This window comes from Onychostruthus taczanowskii, unplaced genomic scaffold (genome assembly GCF_017590055.1).
Source record: "Onychostruthus taczanowskii isolate IOZ18803 unplaced genomic scaffold, ASM1759005v1 scaffold78, whole genome shotgun sequence".
Taxonomy (NCBI): domain Eukaryota; kingdom Metazoa; phylum Chordata; class Aves; order Passeriformes; family Passeridae; genus Onychostruthus; species Onychostruthus taczanowskii.
Genome location: NW_024505671.1, coordinates 2,425,248 through 2,441,825, shown reverse-complemented (window position 1 = coordinate 2,441,825; position 16,578 = coordinate 2,425,248). Strand labels below are relative to the sequence as shown.

The 16,578-nt window shown below is 43.3% G+C and overlaps 1 protein-coding gene across 1 annotated transcript in view; it reads right to left on the bottom strand.

Annotated features, from left to right (window-relative positions):
- Positions 1–15,993, bottom strand: part of UST (uronyl 2-sulfotransferase) — a 153,452-nt gene extending 137,459 nt beyond the window's left edge. Inside the window, exon 1 of the mRNA XM_041423521.1 lies at positions 15,421–15,993. Within this exon, the coding sequence (XP_041279455.1) occupies positions 15,421–15,676 (256 nt within the window). The 5' untranslated portion in view covers positions 15,677–15,993. The remainder of the gene's footprint in view (positions 1–15,420) is intronic.
- Positions 15,994–16,578: the final 585 nt, after the last annotated feature.

Sequence of the window (16,578 nt, the reverse complement as noted above, 5' to 3'; positions counted from 1 at the left end):
GAAGGAAAGTGAAAGAATGCTTACTATTCTCTTCCTTGTTCCTGCCTCCCTCCCAGCTGAGCAGGAGCATTTGCCAAACCACAGCTACGACTGGCACAGTATTACAAGGCTCTGTGCAATAGGACCAAATGCAACACACAGGTTTGCACTAAGAAATCCCACTGCTCATGTGGCATCAGGAACGAAAGGTTCCCCATTCTGCAATCCATGAACCATGCATTGGCCACTAAAGCAAGTCGAAGAGATTCACTGAAAATAGGAGAGATGCCTTGCCAGACCCAGTGCAGTCAGAGATGAGGAGTGCAAACAAGCTACAACAGAAGTGAAGAAAAATTTGGAGAAATCCAAATTCTTTTGGAGAAAGAATTGGGTTTGGAGAAAGTATAAACCATACTTATGATGTTATTTATAGAGTATGAGTAAGGAAATATTTTTAACCAGGGCCATATTACACATATTTAGCTGAACAGCCAAATCTAGTCATTTTTATCTAAGATTTAACTATATATTTAATCAGCGTGCATTTCTTATTTTCTTTGATGCCGACCATATTCACAATGGAATTGCCTGAGACCACCACATCTATTTCTCACAACCATTAGATTTCAAGCTTGGATGTGGATCCAGAGTAGTCTGTATGAAAATTTTCTGTTTCCAGGCTTTGCAAGCCAAAACAATCATGTTGCAAGAGCATCAGTCATTCAACTGATCTGCCTCCAGTTTCATAATTATTTTGTGCTTGTGGCACGGTAATGATTCTGTAGGAGTGCAAGAACAGGTTCTCTGGTCATTCTTCTCATACAATGCAAGCATTACCTCCAAATAAATAAAAATGTGGATGTAAAATTTCAGTTAAAATAATCAGAGAGCTTAACAGATCGATAAAATTTGCTTGAGCAAATCAACTCCCTTGCATTATGAGCTCCTTTGTATTAAAAATATTTTTGTCTTGAGACTAAGCAAGTTAAGGAAACATTTATGAAGCTGACTATACAGCTTTCAAGCTGTGCTGTCTGTACAAAGCAGCTGTTTTAACATCTACTCATGCCATAAATACAACTTTTTCCACTCACAGTAGAGGCTTTGGTAAGCAAATTCCACAAAGGTGCTGAAGACAGCTGCAGAAAGGAGCAAGAAATACTTTTCAATAAGAATATAATAATGCTCTTTAACATGCCACTTATCACTTGTCTGCTCCCCCAGTACTATTCCTGTCTCTCACAAGCTCATTTTAAGCAGAATACATTAAAAGCTAGGCTTTTCTAGCTTAAATCAGGAAAGTTTTGCCCAGCAACCTCTGCTTCTCTCACCCCACTTTTCTTTTCCCAGCTATCACTCCCTCCCACATGCTTCCCTGTCATTTTGAGAGTCTCAACCCCACCATACAGCTCCGCAGTAGCAGGCTTCCCTGCTGAAGGAAACAGGGTGAAGACTCTAAACTGCTGCTCCTCAAAGACAGGAAAATATTAATTTCTATGCCTGGGCTGGATGGAGGCTCTGCTGGGCAAAAGCTGCACACAGTTTGGTAGACCTGTTTTCACACTTCCCTGAACTACCTTGTGCCTCAGAAGTCCCCTCAGAAAAACAACCTCATTACTTTTCAGGAACACTGTACAAATATAAAACTGAACCAACCAAACCACCCCAACCAGGAGAGGCAAGCAAGTGCTGAAGGAAGGGCAAGTAGAAGAGTTTCCGTGTTGCTGAGCATCAGTGTTTTGTTGGACATGGTGCACAGGCTTCTGGGAAAATCCCTGCCCTTCTAAGAGTGCAGAGAATCATAACCTGTTCCTGATACTGCTATTAATCAGGCAAACAACACCAAAGACACATAACCTCTCTGTGCCCTTTAAATGAAATAAATATTGTTAATAATTGTCTTCCTCTTTGACATGCTAGATAAAAACTGAGGCATGAGAATAAAAAAATCCAGAGAGTTGTACTATGGTTGTGTTTGAGGGTGCCAGGACAAGGGAAGAGATGAGAATCTTGACTCCATGTTTCAGAAGGCTGATTTATTATATTATGATTTATATTATATTAAAATTATATACTAAAACTATACTAAAAGAATAGAGAGAAAAGATCCGTCAGAAGGCTAGAAAGGACAGGAGAGGAATGATAACAAAAGCTCGTGACTCTCAGAGTCCGAGCCAGCTGACTGTGATTGGCCATTAATTAGAAACAACCAACATGCACCGGTCACAGATGCACCTGTTGCACTACACAGCAGCAGATAATTGTTTACATTTCTTTCCTGAGGCTCCTCAGCTTCTCAGGAGAAAAATCCTGGCAAAAGGATTTTTCAGAAAATACCATGGCTACATTGTACTCTCCAGTTGGTAGCAATTGAGTGAAGAGGAAGCAAGAAGGACACTTAGTAGCTTCTTTTACAGATGATGGAAAAATTTAAGACACTTGAGCAGAAAATTTCAGGCTTGTCTTTTTTTTTTTTTTTTTTTTTTTTTTCTGCATGGTAAATAATAAATTTATCATTGATACAATAGCTCCAAACAAACAAGCCTAACTATGCAGCAGGGCAGTACAAAGAAATTCGGCACAGGCACAGCTCTTATCTTGGGGACAGTTGCGTCCATGACCCCCTCCCATCCCCAAGCTTTGCAGCCCTCATTAAAATCTTTCTGAATCTCAATCCCTCTTGCAAGAAGCTTGAGCAGCACATACACCATCACTAAAGCCACAGCACATTTAGAAAGAGGGAGAAAAGTGCATCAGGCCATTGGGAACCCTACCACATAGAAGCCACTGGATCCTCCACTGGTGCTACATACTCTCCCACTGGCATGACATGCAGTATCCTTGAGCCAGCGGAGTGAAGAGGGGAGTGGCAGTGTCACCAGCACCTCAATGAACTTACTGCACACAGCTAACTGAACACCTCAGCACAGTAATAATAAGATCCAGTTACTGCCAGCCTCAGCTGTATTTGAGCTGGGGTCAGAAGGTGAAAGATACTATATGCTATTTAAAAGCCTTTCAGCTTCTAAAATTCATAATCAAAGAGTTGCAGAGGAAAAAGAACTGAAGCTGTCAGCTGTTTCCATGTAGCATAGTGCAAAAAACAGACAACTGCTGAGCTATAAAGAACCACAGAGCTTTGCCAAAATTTGCTTCATTGATTAGATGAGACAAGTATCAGATTCCAAACTAGACAGGGAAAATGCAACAGGCCTAATGAAGTAAAGCTGTTCATCAGAAGATTAAATAACTCATGCTGAATTTGACTGACTCCCCAGAAAAATATCATTGAATGGATGATAGAAGTAATAGGTTTTGCTCATTAACAGTGAGGCAAGGTATAGACCTCACAGTTAGACAATGAAGCATTTTCTATTTCAGCTTTCATTTGATCACACTTCTGAAAACCTCTACTTCACAAAAACAACCCTCCCACCCCAAAAAAAGCCCCAAACCAATCCAACTGCATTCCCCCCCTCCCCCGAAGAAAAACCCACCACAAAGCCTCAGATAAACAGGTTTAGGCTCTGCTGTTTTGTTATTCACCCTAATTTTCTTATTGTGCTATCTCCCAACAGGCAACACAAAAGAAATCTGCACATTTGTATGGGGAGTTCTGCTAGGAAAAGAACAATCAGCTGCAGACATGAAAGGAACTGAGAAGTCAGCAATTTCACAGCCTTTGCCTTGCAATATCTGCTGCAATATTTCAGATCCTATCAAAACTGTTGTCGTACACCATTTCCATGGAATTGCAAGAGTTAGGGAGAAACAAACCCACCCATCAAGCAGGGATAGAGATACCCTCATGGTGCTATTTTTCCAGTGCCTTATGTAGTCATTATTTTATGCATTCTAAGCACTCAGCTTTCAGTGACCCACTGACATGAAGTGATGACCTTTCTATTTAAAAATCTTGCTAGTGTAACTTCCCAGCTCCTCTCTTCCTTCCCCATCCTTCTCCCAGTTCACTTTGGAAGCCTACCACTGGTCATCCTCAGAATAACTACCATGACAACTCAGATCCTTCCCACCAAACATCAAGTATTTCTTTGTGCTTGAGTTAGGAGTTCTGCCCACCATAGACACATAAGAAGCCTGAGTTAGTCTTTGGAGATACCACTGTCTCTCCCTGCTGACTTCAGAGGGAACCTTTGAAACAAGGAGCAAAGGTCTTACAGACAAGCCATGCACAGTCAATCTTGTGTAACTTTTTCTATTCGAGACACTTGTCTGTCCCCTGCTCCCCCTATAGTTCTCTCCTATTTAACAACCTCTTCCTGGCACGGTATTACCCAATCTGAATGCAATTTCTAGCAGTAATCTCATCAAATTTGTACACAGGAGGTCTACCAACATCACCTCTCCAAGATCTTGCTGTGTATTCCACAGCACCCCAGTAGCCTTTTTCCTTACCTTTTAAGAATGCAAAAGCATGGGCTGCTTATGGGACACTTTCTCAGATCCCATTTTTTTCTGATTTTCAGTGCAGAGATTCAGGTGGCTCTTCTCTCGATGTGGCCCAGCAAAAGAGGCAAGAGTATCTGCTCTATGATGCAAGCCACAGAAGAAAGAAAAACTGGTTGAAGGAAATAGGACCACCAGCAATTCATGACTGGGAAATCACCATAAACATGGCTTGGTGTTACAGAGGAAGAGAGTAACAAAAGGACTGGGAAACTATCTGTTAAATACAAGGACAGCAGAAGGAAGAAGAGGTTCTTAGAAGGTAATAAGAAAACAAAAAAAGACTGAACAAAAAGACAGCCAATATTGATGCAATCACCTCCTAACTGCCATGAGATAAACAGAACTATAAACATTAATCAATTACTGCAAGCATTCAGAAAATTACTGTGTCTTCTGAAATCCAACCCAAAATTGTATATTGTCAGATAATTCTCAATCTCTTTCTGAAACAACATCATAAGGCTTCCCATGCCCCAACCCCTGAGGACTCATGCCCACTGCAACACAAGATGCTGCCATGAAGGAAAAGTATAAACCTTCATAATCTGGATAGAATAAAAAAAAACCCAGAACATTCACAGAAAAAAGGCAAGCTCTATTCTGCACAAGAGTTTCCAAATGTTATGGTATTTTACACGGTAGAAAGACACATAACTGGAATTTGGATTTCAAAAGCAAGCTTTGAAATCAGGACTAAAACACCATGTAAAGATCTTTGAGAAAATCAAAGTATCCTCAAAAGAAATCTGCCATTACATTCAAAGGCCAAGTAATGACAGAAGCCTCACAATAGTCTCCAGCAGTGGTTAAGCAAAAGCTAAGAAACATTCACTTTTTCTAACAACTTTATTGTACGTATTTCAGAATCATCTATTGGTAAACTACAAGAAGAGTTGTAAGGAGCAAGTCCTCTCCCACATATACCCAGGACATTCCACATCAGGGGGAAAAAAAAAAAAAAAAAAAAAAAAGAGAAAAAAAAAAAAGAAAAAAGCAGAGATAGTAAATCAAATCTCCTTGACTAGCAACTGTTAATCCACGCACCGGTAGCTCATCTCAGAATTGTCACTTGCTAGCAGTTAGTAACCTTGTAAGAGTACAATGTTATGCTGGCATCCTCTCTCTGGGGCAGCTACATTAAACTGAACCAACCATCCACTTGATCAGCAGAAGTTTTTAAAATAAACACTCTCAAGGGTGCTGAAACATGCTATTTACTTATGGCAGAGACGTACTGCTTCTTCACTCAAATAGGCACAGGCACTATGATCTCCATCCCAGTCTCCTGATGACTTCTACTCTGAATCATTAAGTATGATAAGTAGCAAGCCTTGGCAAGCATCCAAATGTCTATTTCTAAAGCATTAGTACTCAGAAACCGTAACACAAACCTAATCACTGTGCTTCCATGCTTACAAACAAAGCCAAACATCCATTTTTCGACACAACAGGGTCTGCTTCCCTCAGTGCAGCTCTAAAGAGCAAAAGAGTAAAATAAATTTCAGTCAAATAATTGCTCTCCACTTCCTATCCACCCATCCAGTCTCCAAACATCCTCTAACCCAGATTCTAAAACAAAGAAAAACAAATGCCTCATTATATAAACACAAGTTATGTTTGAAAATCTACTTGCCTGCTCACCAATAATGATGAGGAAACATTTCTGGGTGGGGAAAAAAAAAAAAAATCATGTAATCACTTTCCACTTTTCACTTGAAAATTAAAAAAAAAAAAAAAAAAATCCAACCAAAAAAAACCAAAAAAAACAAAAAAAACCAAAAAAAAAAAACAAAAAAAACCCCAAAAAAATTTAAAAAAACACCCCCCAAAAACCAAACAAAAAAAAAAAAAAAAAAACCTCAAAGAAAACAAACAAACAAAAAAAAAGAAAAAAACAAAAAACAAAAAACAAACCATAAGCTGAAAGCTTGAGGAGCCACTGCTGTGCCAGTAAGACTAGGTCTTGCAGGCAAGCACTTTTGCTGCCCAGGGAAAGGCAGTGGCAGCCTATCCCAGCTTGGTGTTCCCTTCTAAGTTAATGTCAACAGGCTACAAACAACTGACATTCCCAAAAAGGGCTAATCCTAGTTCTATCATGTCTCTAATAAACTGTAATGGCCTGGAAATGGCTCTCTCCCCTCACTGATGACACAGGACAAGCAGACAAATAGCTGAGAGGACCATGAATCTTACAGCTAGATTTGAAGAGGAACTTAATTCTTGCCAATTTCAAAAGGATTCCTGTCTTCCCTGCCCCAATGGTATGAATGAACAGCACCCAGACCACTGCAAGCCCTAGCTTCAAAACTCACTGGACCAAGAAAAAAACCCCAAATACAGCTCAAAAGGGGGATAGGAGGACCTCCCTCAGCACCCCAGTTCTTCAGGAGAGACAACCCAAATAGAAATATTCTCAGAACTTATCTGCCCCACATAACAATGCAGCAGCTGATTTTTCTAAGTGTGTTTCCTACACACCCACGTGAGCACACAGAGTGGCTATTGACCTCCCCGGCTGTGCCTGTAACAGAGAAAACACAGGGCTTTCTTTTACACCACTGCAATTTAAAACACAGCTCACAGGGGGTGAGCAGCAGGTGCAAAGTCACAACTTCAAAAAAACCCCCAAAAACTACAACCTTGTTTGTCCAGTCCAAGATGAAAACAAACTCTTACATCTTACCTAAAACCGGTCTTTGCAGAGAGAGACAACTATGGAAACAAAATATCCAGCTCCTCTTGAATAGGTTACAGGAGCCAGAAGCTAACAATGCACAACTACTTGCATATGAAACTAAGAAAACCGCCCTGAAAGAAGGGCTTCCTTATGTGCTCAAAATTTATGTCCAAAAAAAAATGTGGTGATTATCATACAAAATACACTCGAGCAATTTCAGTAATCCCATAGACACAAGAAACAGCAGACACACTTTCTATTAACACACAGATTTAAATGATGGGAGAGAAAGGACCAATTACCATCTGGAAACGGGGTGAAAGAAGGATACCTGCTCAACCATTTTACAGAATGCTCCCACCAAAAATAATGTAAAATCCAGTTCCCTCTATTATACCTTCATCATATGTTCTACAAACTTTGCTAGAAGACCCCTCTGCTTAAATAACAAACAAAGAACTTCCACTTACTGTCACTGGTGATTTTGACATGTGCTACTGATTTCAAAACAGTTTTTATCAGGCATCAGTGCAGTAGAGCTAGCAGAGATGTTAATTAATCTCCAATCTCTTATTAGAGGTAAGGGGGGGGGGGGGGGGGGGGGGTGGGGGGGGGATTAGACAGCCTTTATTTTGCCCACAGAGCATGAAGTGTTGTAGCTTCTGTAGGAGTTACTTTTGGTACAGAGTCTCTCATTCTAGCACCCTTGAATGTTTAAGTCTTTGTAAAACCCCAAGCAAAAGCAACCTTCCTTCTCCCTAATTCGGTACGAAAATACGGGAATCGCTGCAACAAACTCTTTTTTCCTCATAACAGTCAGGCATCCCTTTTGGCTGACTACTCTCCAATAGAGAGCTTGCCATTCACTTAGGATGAAAAAGGCTTCAAGAAACTGCATTTTCACAAATCAAGTCTAAGCAGCACCACAGGAAACAAGAAATAAATTATTTGGTAACTTCTGTGGACATGAAGCCTTCTAGATGAAGACACATCTAAAAATTGAAGCCCTTTGATGAGACTCAGGAAACCAAATATAATAACTCCTGAAGTAAAACTGCACAGAGACTGTGATAGCCAACAGTGGCGACACCATTGAAAGAAAAGCAGCTGGACCACTGACCTCCCCTCAGTCTATACAGGAGCTCCCTTCTAACACAATCTGCCTTATCTCTGTGACACAGCCAAAACCTGTACACAAAAAAAGGATTTATCAAAACCATCTTTTTCCTCTCAGTATTTCTGTGGCTATGACCACCACACTATCTCAGACTATCCTACTCTGTCACACATTAATCTTCACAATGTCATTTGGACAAAAGGGGGTTAGAGAGAATTTCTACATGATTTGTTCACTGTCACTTGAAGTCTGTCAGGGCAGAGGACTGAAGCGTCTCTCATCTCTCCAGGCTCAAGTGAAACATCCCATTTAACCAGCAGACTTGCTCTCACACAGGTGTATATACCACACTGCCACATAACCTGAAAGTAAACCAAATAAACAAATTTTTTGAAAAAGCTGTAATAATATTTTCTCTCATCAGGGACTGAATTAATCCTTTAAATCCCTTGTCAAATGACAAAGTGGACAATATGAAAAAGAAACATGTACACAGACACCAATATGCAATTCCTGATTCCCAGACTGGAGTCTGATTTTGAAAGCAGAAAATACATTCCTGAATAAATGCTATTGGATTTTCCAAATATATCTAGTATATTATCACAACACATTGACACAAGCATTTTTTGCTATGACTTCACTGCACAGAGTGTTTTAGCCAGCCAGCACAATGTAGTCCAGGTATCACTGAGTCTCTTTGAAAGGAAAAGGCTTGGATTTTATGACCTTGGTCATAAAATTAGATGCATTCTGGTTCTCCGCAGAGTATTTCTTGACATCACCTTGCATTAGGTAAAGCTTTGTTAATCTTGTCATCAGACAAGCTGCGAGTGATGAGCAGTCTTTTAACAAAAGCTACTTCAAGATGAGGCTCCTCTTTTGTCTTCCAAAGAAGCTCACTTATAACTTCAGAGTTTAGTAACCTAAATGGAAGTCCAGACATTTTATCTAGAAGATAATATATATGGCTTTCACAACAGCAAAATGAGGAAAATAAAGAGGACAGAAAAACTAATTAAGAAAGACACAGCTACATACAGACTTGTGATTTAGGTTCAAATCACCTCTTTTCAAGGCTTTTAGGAAGCAGATTTCAAACTGACCTTTCAGTTCCCTACAATGTTAAAGAATTTTGAAATGCCACTAAATCCATGTGTATTGCAACTAAATAATCCTCTGAGAAGTCAGACCAAAATCAAAATGCTTTAGAGTACAGAAGAGCTGTCTCTTTTGAGAATTGAAAAAAAAAAAATAATTTGCCAATAAGAACATAACCCAGGCCTTTTTAAAAGCTTAGGCACCTCAGAAATGGAAATTGTGTCACCACAGTCAGTCTCACCTACACACCTGACTGTTTTTCCTCAAGTGTGTTTCTCCTACTCACACACCCGAAGGGCCTCCAAAACTGTAAAGGATTCCTGTTCCATTCATGTGTAAAACAAAACTGCATGAGATAACCCCTTTTGGTCCGAATAAAGGCAGCATGCTGTCATGCAAAAACAAAGCATGGTAGGTGCTTCTGTTTTTTAGAAAAGTTTGCCCTGAAGAATTTTGTGCTTCACATCATTCTACCCATAAATGCAGTATTACCAGAATAAAAATCCCAACCAATTCCCATCAAAAAAACCCTAAAATCCTAAAATCCTACTGTTGTCCCTCCTTCTACAGCTTATAAAAGATTTGCATACAAAACACTGACACTTTAATTGTTTTCTTTGGATAGTCAGTTTTTTTTTTTTTTTTGCCCCTCTCTTAATAGGTTAACAGGAAAAAATCAGATAGGTCAGGAAAAAAAAAAGAAAACGAAACCAAACAAGAAAATCCAACCACAACACCCTACCAAAATAAAGCAAATTCATACTAACTCGATTTAAATAAAAAGTTTCACTTGCTGTTTAGTTTTAAGTATTTTGAAGATTTTTGTAACAACCTCCTCAAATACTCAGATTTCTTTTTGCTTCTTTTATGGTTATATTCCCTGATGTGCCCAAAATAAACACAACTGTTGCTCTGACAACTTTAAAGCTACCAAGCCCACCTTGGCCAAAATACCTGAGAACTTCCAGTGTCATGAAGAGGGAGTGAAACATAGAAATTGTTTGAGGAATACAAGTGGACACTTAAGACTTCTGCCTTGCATAGGAAACCACAGGAAAGGCAACTTTCACATGCAATCAAACCAGTGTACTTGTACAGGCTCCTGGCAAGTTCAACAGGGGAAATGTTTTAATTGACATGAACAACAAGTTTGCACAGCAAATACTGAAGATACAAAGGTTTTATGTTTTTATTGGCCATTAGAGGGTTGCTACCAGCCCTCAGAAATTCTCATTTCTGTAACAGGAAGCATGTATATCTCACAAGTCAAAGCAGAGAAGAATAAAACAATGTAAAACCACTGCAGTTGCAGGGGAGTGGAGTCCCTGGTGCATTCTCCAAAAGCCACTGGGCTGTCCGAGATTTACGATTTGTGTCTTACTCATCTAAGGGAAGACTCTTCTCACTTCCTTCCACTGCTGGAGTTGGTTTTCAATTAGTGAGCCAGGATTACCTTGGCAGAACCAACAAGCAAGACCTCATTTGTGCAAATCCCAGTACTGCAGTTCATTACTCGAAAGCCTGGCAGTTTTTAAACCTCCCTGTTTTTTGGAGCTCATTTTTGGTCCAAGGCTGGTATGCACCCCCATACAGCAAATTTAAGCCTACTGGCAACAGATACACTTTTAAGTATCTTCCACAGATTCTTCAGAAATAACCCACATATGTCTATGCCTTCCCCAATAATTTCACGCTGAAAACCAGGGTCCCTCCCGATGGGATGACTACAGTGTGAAACTTCAGCCCTGCCACTGTGAGCCACATCCAGAACAGACAGCAGAAACATCAGCTTTCCACAGACCTTCTGTGCTCTGAATTACTGTGAGCTTGAAGTCAGAACAGGATAAATAACAAAACACAGCCTCATATCTACCACTCTACTCTCATTTGCTTGGAATAACTCTGCTATAAAAGAAATGGCGATGTCAAGTGGAAATACTGAATACAGCTATTGTCTACCCTACAAACTGCCATAATGTTTTTCCAAGATTCTCTCCAATCAGTATGGCAACCAAACAAAAAGAGACATATATGGACAAGACACCAGTGAAGCCAGTCTGGGAGAAAAAAAAATTACTAATGGTCTGAATATTCTGAAAACACATTCATCTTCCCCACCTCCAAAGGAAAGTTAATAGAACTAGCAAACATTCACACTTCATTCCTTTGAAAATAAATGTATACCTCCTCCACAGCATATGATGCAGGCCTAATAAAAAAATGAAAGTTTTTCAAACCAAGTCTTTTCACACTGTCTTGACTTTCTTTATGCACACACCTGCCTGATGCAGGTGTGATTTCTGTCCAGACCAGTACTGAAGTTTGGTGTTGTTGCTCAGGAACTTCTTTTCAAGTCCTGAGGTAAAAAATCCAAGCACTCCCCTCACAATAATATAACTAAACAGGAGCAATGCACTGAAACTTGCAAATGCAAACAAAAACTCTGAAGTCAGACAAGATGATCCCTCCCACACTATGGAGGGCACAAAATAGAGAAATTAATATTCCCTTTAGACTACTCCTCGGTTTCTGTAGATTTAAATACAATGAGGGAAACTGCAAAATTCACACAGCAAACATGGTTTACAAACTAACCTGGTGCTCATTTTTGTTTGGAGATGTGAATTTTAGCACCGTAAATTGTGGGTTGGAAGGACTACAAGCGAAGAGTTGCTTGTACACTGAATCTGCGGCTCCAGAGGGAAAAAAGATGGGTGTTTTTTTTAACACCATGAAACTTCCCACTGCTGTAGAAGACACACATTTACATGTATGGCTTTGGCAGTTAGCAGGATGGGATGCCCAATACCTATTTCTCCAAGCAGTTCTGTTAGCTCCCTGGAAGAAAATAAGCCTTCTAGTTAAAAAAAAAAAATATTGTTCCTAATTTGAAAGCCTTCCCAGCTGGATACCTCAAGGAGTACGCACCACTCTAAAAAATTTAGAAATTAAATGTTCAGTGATGTCACCCACATGGATCAACTTTGACAAGCCAAATGAAACTGCAGACCAAGGAAGTATAAAGTAACTTAAAAAGTTTCATGCAAAGGACACCTCAGTACCCAAAGTATATCCCACTTGTCTGCAGAGGCAGCAGCACTCTTGCTTAGTGGGTACCAGGACTCCAGCCAGCCATGAGGACTCTGCTTCCCTCTCAGCCACTAGCCTCGTGCAGGATGTTAGCCAAGGATGTATCTCCTTAACATCCATAACATCCCTCCTTAACAGGCCACTCAGGCACAGAAAGGAAATTCCTGCACTAATTCATGTAACAAGTGCAGAAGTTCATTAGCAGAGATTAATGGATCTGTCTTCTTTCTCCTGCAAGAATCCCACACTTCAAAAGAACCCCAAAACATTTTCAGTAAGACTGCACTTCATCCCCAGGGGCTCATCACGTTCAGACACACACAAAAAAGGCTTTTCTGCACTTGCTGAGCACCTCACAAAAATTATTATGACCTATTCTCCAAGATGCAGTGGTTTCCAAGCCTTTCATCTGCAGGCCTCAGAAGATATTCCAGCAGACATGCAACTACTGGCTAGAGCGGTTAGGGTAGTAGATCCTAGTTTGATTTCCCCCATTCTACAAAAGCAGTCAAAAAGTGTGGCCACAAAGTGAGAAGCAGAGTAACCCTGCATTTCTTGCAGTCTATTTTCACCCAACCTAAGCAACGTTTATCCCTAAAGACAAAAATTTTAAAAATTGACAAAAACCTTTTGTCTGAAACCAGAGATTGTATTTAATCCCATTAAAGTACCAATCAATGGCAAACAAAATCTTCTACCAGTGTGAGCTGTGCCTCTTTAGTCCAGAAAAGAGAAGACTGAGCGAGGACCTCATCAATGCATATAAATACCTCAAGGGTGGGTGCCAAGAGGATGGTGGCATCATCTTTTCCATGATGCCCAGGACAGGATGAGAAGCAATGGTCATAAACTAAAACACAAGAAGTGGCAGAACACTGGAACAGGCTGCCCATGGAGACTGTGGAGTCTCCTTGTCTGGAGACATTCAAAACCCACCTGGATATGTTCCTGTGTTGACCTGCTCTAGGTGACCCTGCCTTGGGATGGGAGGTAGACGAGATGATCTCCAGAGATGCCTTCCAACCCTAGCAATTCTGTGATTCTATGGCAGAAAATTTGTCAGTTTCCTCTTCAGTGGAGGAATTTCTTCCTAATTATAATATTAAAGGGAAAAAAAGTCATTAAAAATCAAGGCAAAATTGCTGTTGTGTTCGTGAAGTAATATCCAAAGCACTTTTCTTCTCCTGTTTTCACTTGAATTTTCACTGACTTTTTACAGCAGAATCACAGAATAACATTATCTAGAAGTGACTTCAGTTCTTCTGGTCCTCCTTCCTCAACAAAACAGGAAAATTTGACTTAGGCTGTTCAGAGGCTTGTCCAGCTGAGTTCTGAATATCTGCAAGGACATCCCAACCTCCGCGGGTAGCCTGTTCCAGCACCTAACTGCTCTCACATGGAATTTTTTTTCCCTGATATCTCATTGGAATTTCCCTTGTTGCAACTTGTGTTTGTCTCTTGTCCTACTGCCTCTCCATACTCTTTCATTAGTTAACTGAAGATGTGGGATAGTTTTTCCATAAGGAAAAGCAACACACACACATAGGGCTTTATTCTTAAAATATTCATGAAGTATGGACACATAGAAAAGGATCTGCAGCTAATTTTTCTGAAATACATTGACTGTATTTTTGTTTGTAACCTACCATTGTGTCTTACGGCCTATACCTCTGCAGCATGTACCACCAAAGCATTACCTTCACACACAAATAAAGCAGGTCAGCCAATGTCGTAAAAACTCACACCACAAGTTATTCTGCAGTAATCCTCCTATATCGAGAAACATTCGGGTTTTGTTCCCTATTTCACATCAAAGATTGGAACTATATGGTCTTTAAGGTCCCTTCCAATCTAAACCAATCTCGCCACTACGGGCAGGAAACACCTTTCACTAGACCAGGTTGATCAAATCCCCATCCAGCCTGGCTTTGAACAATGCCAAGGATGGGGCATCCACAGCTTCTCTGGGCAACCTGCTCTGGTGCCTCACCACTCTCATAGTGAAGAATTTCTTCCTAACAGCTAAACGAAACCTGCCCTCTTTCAGTTTCAAGTCATTCCCCTTGTCCTACCAACACCTGAATTAGTCCTGCCAGCCTAAGGTACTTGACCTCACAATAAACTCTTTTCCACACAACTTCTCTGCTGAGCAGGGAGGTAACATTTAGCGATGTGGACGCTGGCTACAAAATAAAACCACGTGAAAAATTGTGGTCAGCCTGAGGGTGAGAACTACGGGCTACAGCGAGGGGCCTACACCCGCTCCACCGGGGCATCTCCTTCGGGGTTACGCAGGCAACCAGCCTGGCAAAACACCAGAGTGAGCTCGAGTGTTTGAGCGCTGCTGCACAGACCCTGCTAAGCACACCCTTCTCTCCAGACTCCAACCTCCCGCACAAGGATGGATGCTTGGCTCACAAAGTGCATCTGGGGTTGTTTTTGTTTTTTTTTTTTTTTTTTTTTTTTTTTTTTTTTTTTTTTTTTAAATCAGCATCTTCTGCTGTGGGCCATCCGTACCCCGCTTCTCCTCTCCGCGGCACAGCACTCGACGGGGAGGCGCTGACAGCTCAGGGCGGCAGCGCCCGAGCTCCCCCGGTGCGCTGCCCTCCGCTCCGCTCTGCTCCGGGCCGACCTGGCGGCTGGGGGAGCCGGCACACCGCGCTCTGCCGCGGCCACCGGGCACACAAAGGGCCGCCCGCGGGCGCACAGCGGTCCCGGTGCTGAGGAATTCTCCAGGGGGCTCTGCTTTGGCCAGCACGAACTTGTGGCGGGGCGCGCCCCACGCCCGGCTCTGGGGGCGCCCCGGCCGGTCCCGCTCCGCTGTCAGCGCTCACGGCGCCGCCTGCCCAGCCCGCCGGGCAGCCCCGGCCCCTGGCCGCCCCAGCCCCGCGGCCGTGTCCCCGGTGCGCAGGGAGACCCCAGCCCAGCCGCCACGGGGGGTGAGGGAGAGCCGCAACAAGTCCCCGCCGCCGCCGGCCGCCCTTACCCAGACAGTGCCGCAGGGCCAGCAGAAAGTGCGGGGGGCCCCCGTTGAGCTGGTAGAAGAGGGAGCCCAAACAGAAGAGCAGCAGGGTAGCCATGCAGAAGACGTAGTCGCGCAGCGAGAGGAAGGGCAGCAGCGAGAGGGGCCGCCGCCTCATCAAGCCCCCGCCCTGGCCCGGGCCCCCTCCCGCCGCCGCCACCGCCGCTGGGGGCCAGGGCGCCGGGCACTCCCCGCCGCCGTGCTGCTGCTTCTTCTTCATCCTCCCCTTCGCCGCCGCCGGCTCACGCAGCCCGCCGGGGGAAGCGCATCCTCCATCCGCCTGCCCGGCTCCGGCTGCCCGCGGCCGGGAAAGTTCCCGGGAGCTCAGGGGATCCGTCCCGTCCCCATCGCCGGCTGCCCCCGGCTCCGCGGCAGGCGAGTCCCCGGCGCTCCTACGGCGACGGCTGCTGCCACGGAGCGCCGCTAAGGGGAAGGAAAGGAGGTGGTCACCATTCCGCTCCCTGGGGCTCGGCTCGGCTCGGCTCCGCTCCTCTCCTTCTCCTCCGCCCTCGCTCCCTCTCTCCGCTCGGCCTCTCGCCCCGGTGTCAAGTTACAGCCAGCGCTCAGCCGCCTGCAACTCGCGGCCGACTTATGCGCGCTGCCCGGCCCCGCCGCCCCCCCCCGCCCCGGCCTCCGGTCCCGCCATGCGCCCGCCGTCTCCGCGTCAGCGACCCCTGCGGGCGCCGCCGCCGCCCGGCCCCGCCGGCACCGCGCACCTGCCCCGGCCCGCCGGGCCCGGACACCGCGCGGGAAGGTCCGCTGCCTTAGTCTAACGCGGTCCGCTGCCTTAGCATCGTGTAACTTCGTTTGTGGGGGACGGAAGGGACCGCTCTTCTCCTTGCAGCCTTGCTGGCGTGATTAAAGCAGAGCTGTTGTCTGCTGGGGACAAGGCGTTAGACAAGTACAGAAATTACAAAATTAAGATTGCACACAGAACCTTAATTTGACCCCGTTGTACATATAGCTTATGATGCAGTCTCTGATTACTCAATCATGCTATTTTTCTTAGACAGCCACTGGCAGGTGAATGGCATTCAGTCAGCGCTGAGCTGTGTAGTAGTTTCATCCTTTTTAAGCAACATATGTCCCCAATGTGTCCTGATGGCTTATTTGAAGCTATTA